The sequence below is a fragment of the Ziziphus jujuba genome, chromosome 7, assembly GCF_031755915.1.
Source record: "Ziziphus jujuba cultivar Dongzao chromosome 7, ASM3175591v1".
NCBI classification, from domain to species: Eukaryota; Viridiplantae; Streptophyta; class Magnoliopsida; order Rosales; family Rhamnaceae; genus Ziziphus; species Ziziphus jujuba.
Genome location: NC_083385.1, coordinates 2210416 through 2222484, shown reverse-complemented (window position 1 = coordinate 2222484; position 12069 = coordinate 2210416). Strand labels below are relative to the sequence as shown.

The 12069-nt window shown below is 36.1% G+C and overlaps 1 protein-coding gene across 1 annotated transcript; it reads right to left on the bottom strand.

The window, feature by feature from the left end:
• Positions 1–1345: 1345 nt before the first annotated feature.
• LOC125423852 (protein DMR6-LIKE OXYGENASE 2) lies at positions 1346–3945 on the bottom strand. Its single transcript, XM_048479487.2, has 4 exons — positions 3633–3945; positions 3258–3505; positions 2823–3144; positions 1346–1858 (listed from the first exon to the last, which is right to left on the bottom strand). Exons 1-4 carry the CDS (start codon positions 3852–3854, stop codon positions 1616–1618), a joined length of 1035 nt encoding a protein of 344 aa, XP_048335444.2. The 5' UTR covers positions 3855–3945; the 3' UTR covers positions 1346–1615.
• Positions 3946–12069: the final 8124 nt, after the last annotated feature.

Sequence of the window (12069 nt, the reverse complement as noted above, 5' to 3'; positions counted from 1 at the left end):
TCCATTGGCCAACCATTTCAAGTTGAGCAAGAGATCGTGCCCTTTATCTAAAGTTGAGATAGAGGAGAGGGCTTCAGAGCCTTATTCTTCAGCGGTGGGAAGTCTAATATATGCAATGGTGTGTATTAGACCAGAGATTGCTCATGCAGTTGGTACCGTGAATAGATTTGTTTCAAATCCTGGAAAAGAACACTGGGAAGCAGTCAAGTGAATTCTCAGGTATCTTAAGGGTACATCAAAAGTATGCTTGTGTTACGGAGGAGGTGATCCAGTTCTACATGACTATACAGATGGAGATATGGCAGGAAATCTTGATAGTAGGAAATCTACTTCAGCTTATATTTATACTTTTGCTGGAGGAGCTGTGTCATGGCAGTCAAGATTGCAAAAGTGTGCAGCTTTATCCACAACAGAAGCAGAGTACATTGTCGCAACGGAAGCCAGTAAAGAGATGATGTGGTTAAAGCATTTACTCTATGAACTGGGCATCAAGCAGAACGACTACAAGATACATTGTGACAACCAAAGTGCTATGGATTTAAGCAAGAACTCAATGAATCGTTCTCGAACAAAGCATATTCATATCTGCTATCATTGGATACGTGATGTGACTGAGCATAAATTGTTCATCTTGATGAAGATTCACACAAAGGAGAATCTAGCAAATATGTTTACAAAGGTTGTCACACCAGAGATGTTGAAGCTGTGTGGAGACATAGCTGGTTTAGATGATGGGTGACCATCAAGTTTTTGAAATGCAGCTGGAGGGGGAGAATTGTGGGGGTTCAGCCTTTTATCTCCTAAAGCCCAAAACCACTAGGATTTCAACCCTAAAAACTCTAAAGAGAGCATTATAAATAGATGCTCATTTTCAGTCTTGTATTACATAACACACAGTATAGAAAATACAAGTTTTTGAGAGAGGCTGAGAGAAGTTTTTTGTTATATAAATTTTATAGATATAATACATCTTTTTCTTCTCAATTTTCATGCTTTTGTCTCTCTTTACTTTTCTGTAGTAGTTTCGTGTGTTAAAGTATTATGTTACTGGCTGAACAAGAACAGATCATCCTGATCTGCTGGAATTCTAGGATAATAGCATATGCAGGAAAGTTTGGTGTTTGGTGGACTGATTTATTATGGCTTTAAAGAGTATGGCGTTTGGACTTGGAGCACCAATTTAATACGGCTTTAAAAGTTTTTTTTTTTTTTTTCTTAAAGAAATATATTTCGCTTTAAAGTTGAAAGGCTACATGTCTCTTTGCAAAAGTAATTGGATAAAGATGGGTAAATTTATAAGAGCTGCTGGTAGGAATTAGAATCATCAAGCAAATTGCAAATGATATTATAAATTAGAAAATATGACATTTTACTGATAAATTAGTACAATCAATTATTAACACGGAAGCTTTCACACACATCACTTGTATATTACTCTCTGCACGGATGAAAAAAAAGAAAAACAACAAGTACTTTTTGCTATAAACAAAGTAATTTATTTTTGCAAATCGGAGAAGGGAGAGTAGTAAGCCAAAAAATAATAATAATAATAATAATAATAATAATAATAATGTTTTATTGTTCGAGCAAACTATAGATCCGGTTGTAATTGAACTCAGGCTTTGAACATGTCCAAGCAGGTCTGGGTTCGAAGGCCCCGGTTCCAGAACTTTTCATAGTATTCGCGATAAGTGAAGCTCTTGTAGTGGGCTGGATGATCGTCGTCAATTAGATTTTGGGCCGGCCCAATTATGGCATCGTACGATGGGCAATAGAATGTTGGAATGGAGATCCTTTCCTTGTCGCTGTTGACAATTGCCCGATGAAGTACACTCTCGTACCGATCATTGCTTATAACCTTTGGTTATATTACACACCACAAGATTTATGATATTACTCATATTTTATTATATTATAGTACAAAAAAATAAGTCTTTTGCTTACAATACAAAAAAATAAGTCATGTCATAATATATTATTATAAATGATAATTTCTTTTATCATATGTTTGTATGCTTTTCTTCTTTCGTTTTCATCAAAATGCATCTCATCCCAAAATTTTATATTCTTTTTTTCTTTTTCTAGCAAATAATAATTTTCTTTTGAAAATAATATAATTGGATATCTAATTGGGCATTCAATATTATTGTTTAAATAAAACCCTCCTTAATTAATACATATTTCCACTTTGACTACTAATAAATTTTAATAAATTGGGGGAAAAAAAAATTTATCACAATATTTTATACTTAAAATTTAAAATTATTATTAATGATCATTAGCAATTTGACTACTGAAAACTTTCAATGAGAAAAGAAAAAAAAAAAAAATCAATGGAGAAACTTCCAAAGGCGGTATAGTTTTCTGAACTAAAAGTAAAAATGTTTGACTGCTTGCCTCATATAATGTGAACGTAAAACTGCTAGCCATCACCCAATCGGCACCGACATGTGACTATTGTCAGGATAAACGACGGTCAAATATATATATATATATTTTATTCTGAAAATTTTTCAACTGTTTTTTGCAACTTCCTCTGGTTCTGGCCCCTATACCTTTGTTAGTTGATGCATGCTTAATGTTATCTGATAAATGAGACTTCTAATCCTTCAATCCATGCAAGAAAAGTGATTTTTTTTTTTTTTTTTTTTTTCCCGTAAACAAACACTACTTGTCGTCTAACCTAATATGGTAGGATAAGAAGGGATCCTTCTCTCTCTCTCTCTCTCTCTCTCTCTCTCTCTCTCTCTCTCTCATATACGACAACCGTAAATGAAACCATTGAAATAGAAGTTTAGAATTCAATTAAAAATAATCCTGACCTGAATTTGATCGCCGATATTGACGATGAAGGTGTTTGGAATGGGTTGGACAGAAACCCATTTGCCATCTTTGAGAACCTGCAAGCCAGGCACGTCGTCTTGAAGGAGAAGCGTGATGACGTTAGGATCAGCATGAGGTGGTAAGCCATAGGTCAGCTTTGGCTGTGGACATGGAGGATAGTAATTGATGGCCATGTGCTGTCCATGACTCCCCAGTACCCTATTTATATAATCCCTCTCTAGTCCTAAGCTTTCTGATATTGCCTCTAGCAATCTCACTGCTAACCCTCTTACGTTCTTGCAGTACTCTGCAGCATCTTCCCTGCATATATATGATGCACATATCTTTATAATTAATTAAGTCTCTTATTTTTAAAACACCTAATTATAAATTAAGCAATAGATTAATGTTAAATTAATTCATTTAAGTAGTACTTAAAAGATGGAGGGTTGGATGGCCATTCGCGCATGTAATCCTCAAGAGGGTGACAATGGAGTCTTATGTAATCCCTCCAACTGGACACCTTCTCGGTTCTGACATTGAAACTGGTGCAGAGTCTTGTGGTCTTAAATGGATCCTCCGAGTAGCTCTTCAGCCTTTCACTTTCTGGTAAATGGAAGAATTCCCTTCCTACACTCATCATCTTGTTAATAACATCTTCTTCAATTCCATGGTTTTTCACCTAATTAACACATACATATATATTATAGGAGTTGAATAGTTAGAAGCTAGATCCATAGCAATATTAATGAAACTAATTATATATATATATACAATGGACTATGGAATAACAATTAATTACTTAGTACCTGAAAGAAACCATAATTTTGGCAAGCAAGGCCTATCTGGTTGATTATATCAGGACGGTGAGGACCATGGAGGCCGTTGAGGTCGATGACAGGAATGGAAGCGTCGAATGAATGAACCTCATCGAGATTTGGACGATCATTCTCAGGTCCGACATAGTTTGGAGGAACATGGTTCGCACCTGAAACAAGGTCGCTTAACAATGGTTTTGCTGTTGCAGCCATTGCAAACGCTTTGGAATCTAATGGCTCTTAAATTCTTCCTCTCTTATCCTTAATTTGGTGAAGGCCAAGACCAAGCTTATAGATGCCTTTTATATTAAAGGATATTTAGGCCATTCATGAATTTCTTTAACTTTAGGGGAAAAAAAATGGAGATGAAGTTTTGAAATATGGAAACTTTGTGGGGCCCTCGCATATTTTCGGTCAAAATGGAAGTATATTTGAGTAATTTAGATGCGTAGCCAAATTAAATATCTGTAATCTCATATGGAAATTTTGCTAATCAAAATTTCAGCTTTTCCATATATGGAATTGAGTTTTAATCTCCCATCTGATACTAGTGATGCTGGACAGATCACTATTTCAGATTGGAATTTTAATTCTCTTCTTTAATTTTATTCAGAAAGAGGATTCTCAATAATTCTTTTTATTTAATGTGCATTAAATTTTATCCGCAAAAGGAAAATATAAAGTCTTAAAGAAAATTCAAATATATAATATTCAAACAAGCAAATCAGGATAACAACCAACGCAGCGACTAACTGTCATTAGAACTTTCCATCAATTAGAAATACGTATATAATAATAATAACAATAATCCTCATTTGCAGGTCTTCTTGGGTTTTTGCCCCTTTTAATAAAAAAAAAACAAATAAAATAAAACAATCCTCATTTGCAAAATCCTTTCCCCAAGAGCCATAAGTCTGAACCTCTGCCCAGCCCACTTTGTTTTGGTTATGCTTGGGCTAAAATATTAATTTTTCAAATTAATGTTTTTAATTGGTTAAAATATTATTTTTGAAAAATTAATTAAACAATATTAGTTTCATATTAGTATCAGTTTTATATTGATAGGAGATAATAGACAAGTATGGTTTATATATATATATATATATATATATTATGGTTTTGAAATTGAATTTTTGGAAAATCTCTCATATCGAAAATGCATAAAATAATTCAAAATTTTCTACGTATATAAATATTTAAATAAAAACTTTATTGCCTGTAAGATCTTTCCACATATTTCTCTATATACAATTACAAAATTATTAGATTATTTAGTTTATTTTTATTAGAATTTATTTTTTTTTTAGTTTATTGATTTTAGTTTAAATTTTATTTTTAAAAATCCTTTAATAATCAATCAAATCTTATTTTTTTTTCAAATAATTAATACAATTATTTTTTTATTTTTTTTTTGAACTGTTACATTTTTATGAATTATTAAAAATTTAAAAGATAACATATTGTTACGCTGACTATATTTTTCTTCCTTTGAACAATAGATTGTTACGGAACAATAAATAATTGGAAAGTTTTCCAATATATTCCAACATGTTCAAAAGAAGTTGAAATCCAAAATCAATTGCTGATCAATAAAATAATTCATTTAGGTTATATGATGGATTTTCTTTTTGAGTTATGAGACTTTGTTTGCTTTTTCAAAAGTAGGAAGCTTCAAAAGCTTACGTATTTCTTGATTCATAAATTAATTATATGTCCTGGACCTGATGAAGGTTCGGTTTGCGGTGGCGAAAGTCTCAAAACCGCGTGTGTAGTAAGCAAGGACCGAAGAAGGTGGTGCTAAGATTAGCTGCTTCGCGAATATATAATCATGACTTTTTGTATACTGATTACGTCGTTTTGCCTGAAAGAGCATGAGAGCTTTTCCAATATCTCTGCATATGGCTTACTGCGCTTGCTGATTTCATCAAAGCTGACCTCACTGAAGCTTATCTTCTCTCTTGATGGTAGTAATTAATCATAATTTGGCTATAAGACTTCGAAAATTAAGGCAATCAAATCAAAATTAAGATTGACAATTCCATGGAATGGGTATCTAGCATGAAAATAGCGATTCCCCAAATGTATGATCAATTGCCATTCAAGTTTCAACCATTGGATAAAGTTTTCTCGATCAATAATCTTGCGTTCAAATTTTCACATCTCGATCAATGTTTAAACAAAAATGTTTCAACCGTATGTATAAATGGAGAAAATATTTGTAAAAAAAACAAAATTAAGCTGTGTTAATATCTATTTATGAAGTAACGATTGTTGGCAAATAATCGTTAGAAGATAGGATGATATTGACCTTTTGTGATACTTTAAGTATGAGAGAGAGTATTTTTTAAAAACATATAAATATATGTGTGTGTGTGTGTGTGTGTGTGTGTGTGTGAAAGTACTAATTAGCAAATATAGTACTACACCAAAAAATAAAAATAAAAATGAAAAAATGCTCCGACTGTTTTTGGATGTAGATTTTGGGGTTGATTTGCTGGTAATTAAGGATCCAAGAAAGTTATAGCTATTATTTTCAAGATTATCATATGTATTATGGTACTAGTTAATTCTAATTAATGGAAAGATAATTAATATGGTTTCTTTTTTACTATTTGATTCAAGTGTAACTACAATAGATGCATTTTTATTTTTTTTCCTAGCATTTGAAAGAAAAGAGTATTATAGTCTACATTTGTATCTATTTTCATTTTTTATTTTTCATAGCATTTAGAAAAAAAAGAGTACTATAGTCTTGTTGATAATGATCATTTAAAATTCTGCTTCAATATTTAATGATGAAATCATCTTTTCAATTTACTAAGAAAAAAAAAACATTATTTATAGAAAATATATATGCTATAAATCAAATTATCTAAGAAGGATGCAGTGAATTTGGATTTTGTATCAATTTTATTAATCTCATGGTATGGATATAGGTTAAGAAGTTGAATAATGTAATCCCAAATTCTTCCATCATGTTTTTGCTTAATTAACCGGAGAGCATTAATTGAAAATTTCCATGAAAAAGCGAAATGACCTTTTTCTTTTCTTTTATTTATTATTTTTTTTGGCAACACACACACACACACACACACACACACACATATATATGTACATACTCTGATTAAGCCAATGCCTAATGGAGAACAATTCCAATCTAGATATCTCACGTGACAATGAATATTGACATGTGAAGTGCAAAGAGCGGTTTGTGTGCAGATTAATTATATTTGGTGGGAGGACTAATCAGGATGTGTTAGAGTTAGTGACCCGAATTCTTGTTGACCCGACCCGAAAAGCTCGCGGTGCGACTCATTTTGGGGAAACTAATTTTGGAGAAAAATTTGGGGCTCTGTGGTGGAAGCGGTTTACACAAGGCGTTGGTTGGCAAGGAGCAGATGCCGTCTTCGTGGGATGCCGAAAAGAAAGCTGAGGTTGATGAGCGTGCCCTATCCACCATTCAGCTATGCTTGTCCAATGAAGTTTTGAGGGAGGTCCTTGATCAGAAGACAACAAAGGACTTATGGGACAAGTTGGAATCTTTGTACATCACAAAGAATCTCACAACGAAACTGATTGCGAAGCACCGTCTATACACCCTTTCTATGGTTGAAGGTACATCTATTAAAACACACATAGATGATTTTTCTACTATTTTGTTGGATCTGGCAAACATGGACATTAAATATGATGATGAAGATCAGGCCCTAATGCTACTGCGTTCCTTACCTCCATCGTATAAAAATTTTAGGGAGACTTTGATTTACAGTAATAAAACCCTAAAATTGGAGGATGTGAAAGCTTCTTTATATTCTAAGGAGTTGTTTGATAAGGAGTTGACCAGCAGTTCGGATAACAATAATTTTGGGAGTTCCGGAGGAGAGGGTTTGATTGTTAGAGGTAGAACATCATCTAGAGATCAAAATAACAATGGTGGTAGTCGGCCAAGATCGAAGTCAAGGTTCAGAAACCTTATTTGTCACTACTGTAAGAAAAAGGGGCACATCAAAACTGAATGTCGTAAGCTTCAGAATAAAAATAATGAAAAGAGTAAGGAACATGCCGAAGCCAGTGTCGCACATGAGGAAATTGAAGATGGAGATGTTTATTCAGTGATTGAGGATAGTTCGGGCAAGCAGGGATGGATTTTGGATTCAGCCTGTTCGTTTCACATCTGTCTCCATAGGGATTGGTTCTCTTCTTATGTTCCGGTGGATAAAGGTGTTGTGCTGATGGGAGATGATCATCCTTGCTGTGTCATCGGCATTGGAACTGTAAGTGTGAAGATGCATGATGGAATTATTAGAACACTATCTGAGGTACGTCACGTTCCAGATATGTCTAAAAATTTAATTTCTTTATCTGCTTTGGACAAGTCTGGTTGTTCTTTTGCTGGTAGAGGTGGAGTTTTGAGGGTTCTGAAGGGTGCTTTGGTGGTGATGAAAGCTAGCCTGGTTGGTACATTATACAGGCTACAGGGTTCTGTGGTAATGGGGTCGGCTGCTGTTTCAGTGTCCATGTCAGATTCGGATGTTACTTGTTTGTGGCATATGAGATTGGGCCATATGAGTGAGAAAGGTTTGGCGATGTTGAGCAAACGGAGTTTGCTTGGTGATCGGAGTATCTCGAAGTTGGAGTTTTGTGAACATTGTGTGTTTGGGAAGCAGAGGAGAGTTAGCTTCAGTACTGGAATTCACAAAACCAAAGGTACTCTAGACTATATTCATTCAGATCTTTGGGGACCTGCACGTACTGCTTCTAAGGGTGGTGGCAGATATATGTTGACCTTCATTGATGATTTCTCCAGGAAGGTTTGGGTATATTTCTTGAAGCACAAGAATGACGTATTTGCTATCTTCAAGCAATGGAAAGCTTTGGTAGAGAAGCAGACGGAAAGAAGGGTGAAGCGCCTTCGTACAGATAATGGATTGGAGTTCTGTGATGGTGTTTTCAATGAGTTTTGTAGAAACGAAGGGATTGTTAGACATCTCACAGTTAGAGGAACTCCGCAGCAAAATGGTGTGGCTGAGCGGATGAACAGAACTCTTATGGAGAAAGTGCGATGCATGTTGTCGAATTCTGGGTTAGCAAAGGAATTTTGGGCAGAAGCAGCTACTACAGCTTGCTACTTGGTGAATCGTTCTCCATTGGCAGCAATCGATTGCAAGACTCCTGAAGAGGTATGGTCTGGAAAACCTGCTAATTATTTAGATTTGAAGGTGTTTGGATGCCCTGCCTATGTTCATGTTAATGATGGTAAGCTTGAGCCTAGATCGAAGAAGGGCATATTTCTTGGTTACCCGCAGGGTGTAAAAGGATATAGAGTTTGGCTTCCTGATCCAAAGTCATCTAAGGTTGTGATTAGCAGGGATGTTGTGTTTGATGAGATGGCAATGCTGCATCCGAAAAAGGAGCTCGTTGTTTCAGACAGTGTGCCAAAGCAGGTGGAGTTTAGGGTGGAGGAAGTAAATACTTCACAGAATGGTTCAGTTTCAGGCCCATTTGAGACACCCACTCATGTGGAAGAAGAGAGAATTGAGGAGGTGCAGGAGCATTCAATTGCCAAGGATAGACCTCGCAGGGAGATCAAGAAGCCCTCTAGTTTAGCAGACTATGTCACTTTTGCTTGTGTTGCAGCACAGGAGATCGAGAGTCCCAGTGATCCTTGCAACTATCATGAAGCCATTTCATGTGAGGATTCTGCAAAGTGGTTAATTGCTATGCAGGAAGAGGTGGAGTCGCTTCATAAGAACCACACTTGGGAGTTAGCATTACCTCCAGAGGGTAAGAAGATTGTGGGATGCAAGTGGGTCTACAAAAAGAAAGAAGGCATTCCTGGTGTTGAAGATGCGAGGTACAAAGCACGTTTAGTAGCGAATGGGTATTCACAGGTACAGGGAGTTGATTTTAATGATATATTTTCCCCTGTCGTTAAACATACTTCTATTCGTGCTTTGTTAGCGCTAGTTGCTATGCATGATTTAGAGTTGGAGCAACTAGATGTGAAGACCGCTTTCTTGCATGGTGAGCTTGAGGAGACAATTTATATGCAGCAACCCGAAGGTTTCGAGGTTGAAGGAAAAGAGGATCATGTGTGTTTGTTGAAAAGGTCCTTGTATGGTTTGAAGCAATCCCCTCGTCAGTGGTACAAGCGGTTTGATGGGTTTATGTTTAGCCATGGCTATTCTAGAAGCCAATATGATAGCTGTGTGTATTTTAGGAAGTTGGAAGATGGCTCATTTATCTATTTGTTGCTTTATGTTGATGATATGCTGATAGTGGCCAAGAAGAAATCCGATATCAACAGATTGAAAGCAGAATTGAGTGGTGAATTTGAGATGAAAGATTTGGGAGCGGCAAAGAAGATTCTTGGTATGGAGATTGAGAGAGATAAATCTGCAGGTAAACTTTTCTTGACTCAAAGATCTTTTGTTGAGAAAGTTCTGGAGCGTTTTGGAACGAAGAACGCTAAACCTGTAAGTACTCCATTAGCTACTCATTTTAGATTGTCTGCTGATATGTCACCACAGTCGGATAGAGATATTGAGTATATGTCACATGTTCCTTATTCTAGTGCTGTTGGTAGTTTGATGTATGCTATGGTGTGTACCCGTCCTGACATTGCACATGCTGTTAGTGTTGTGAGCCGGTATATGGCTAATCCTGGCAAACAACACTGGCAAGCTGTCAAGTGGATTCTAAGGTACTTGAGAGGCACTACTAACACTTGTTTAGAGTTTGGTGGAAGTAAGGAGGGTGTACATGGATATGTTGATGCAGATTTTGCTGGGGACCTTGATAGAAGGAGGTCCACTACTGGTTATGTATTTACTCTTGGAGATACTTCTATCAGTTGGAAGTCTGTTTTGCAAGCAACAGTTGCACTATCAACTACAGAAGCTGAATATATGGCTATAGCTGAAGCGGTGAAAGAAGCTATTTGGTTAAGGGCGTTAATAGGTGAGTTGAGCTCTGAGCAGGAGAGTACGGTCATCAATTGTGATAGTCAGAGTGCTATCTATCTCATTAAGGATCAGATGTTTCACGAGAGGACAAAACATATAGATGTTTGGTATCATTTTGTACGTGATGTTATTGCTCGTGGAGATATTGTTGTCAGCAAGGTGAGTACTCATGATAATCCTGCTGACATGATGACCAAGGCACTTTCAGTAGCCAAGTTTGAGCATTGCTTGGACTTGGTTGGTGTTTGTTGTTGAGTTTTGCCTTTAGGGGCTTTCGTGGAAGAGGATGGCAACTTTTATCGAAGATTGGAGTTTTGTATGTTTTTCATTCCTTATATGGAATTCGTGTCAAGGTGGAGATTGTTAGAGTTAGTGACCCGAATTCTTGTTGACCCGACCCGAAAAGCTCGCGGTGCGACCCATTTTGGGGAAACTAATTTTGGAGAAAAATTTGGGGCTCTGTAATTAGGGTTCAAGGGTATCGCGCAGTCAGGCTCACCTTTTGTACCAATCTTTCGATATTGGATTTGCTTCTCCCTGCCCGTGGTTTTTCCCGTCAAGGGTTTCCACGTAAATTGTGTGTCTGTTCTTCGCTTTCTTTGTTTTCGTTGCTATTTGTTTTTTCTCCCAATTACGTAACAGGATGCATAATAGCGGTTATATTGTGTAATTGATAAGATCAAATTAAACCTGTTGTTTATCCAAATTGAGTGATATGAAGCAGTAAAGCCTTGCTGGCTATACCTTAGCTTGTGATATTGATGGGTGTTGTCTATATATGAACGTCGTCTAAGTTTATTATAAAGTGCTTTATAATTTGCATTGCATTGCATTGGAAAGCATTTAGAATGACGCCTAACATTGTGTTGGATGGAATTAGGCATTCTTTTCCTTCCAAAAAAAAAAAAAAAAAAAAAGAATTAGGCATTCTTTGAGCAATTTTATTAAATCCTTTATAAGTAATTAATCAATACGAGTTCCCAAATTACCAAAAATCTAGCAGGCAATTAATTGGAAAGCTTTTTACTCAATGAGAAATTGTGCCATAGTGAAAATAGTTGATTTTTTTTTTCTTTTTATTTTTTTATTTTTGGTGGGTGTGTAAAAGAGGGGGGAAGAGAGAGAAATCTGAAGGTTGAAATGAACTTGTGCATGGAATAGAAGGGAGGACGGTATGTACCCAAACCTATGATAAATGTGTCGGGCAGCCTAACAAGTGACGGTCATGATGAAATCTGAAAGACAAAAGCACGTGGAACATGGTTGCGGATAGATCAGACGGTGGTGATGAAATCTCCGCCGAGACCAGGGCACATGGCGGATTTTGCCTGCCATATGCGTACCTGAATGAATTTTTCGATCACCTAAAAAGTAGTCCTTTAGGAAGATTTGGGTATACAATTACAGAATCAAAGATAGAATGTCCTAGACGAGTTTGTAGGAGAGCCGTCGATCTCTACTAC

Excerpts from the sequence above, each read along its gene's own strand:
- LOC125423852 (XM_048479487.2), bottom strand. The coding sequence starts at position 3,854 with ATGGCTGCAACAGCAAAACCATTGTTAAGCGACCTTGTTTCAGGTGCG. Across the intron at positions 3,145-3,257 it reads TCCAACCCTCCATCTTTTAA|GGAAGATGCTGCAGAGTACT; the intron begins GTACTACTTAAA and ends ATATATATGCAG. Across the intron at positions 1,859-2,822 it reads ATATCGGCGATCAAATTCAG|GTTATAAGCAATGATCGGTA; the intron begins GTCAGGATTATT and ends ATATAACCAAAG.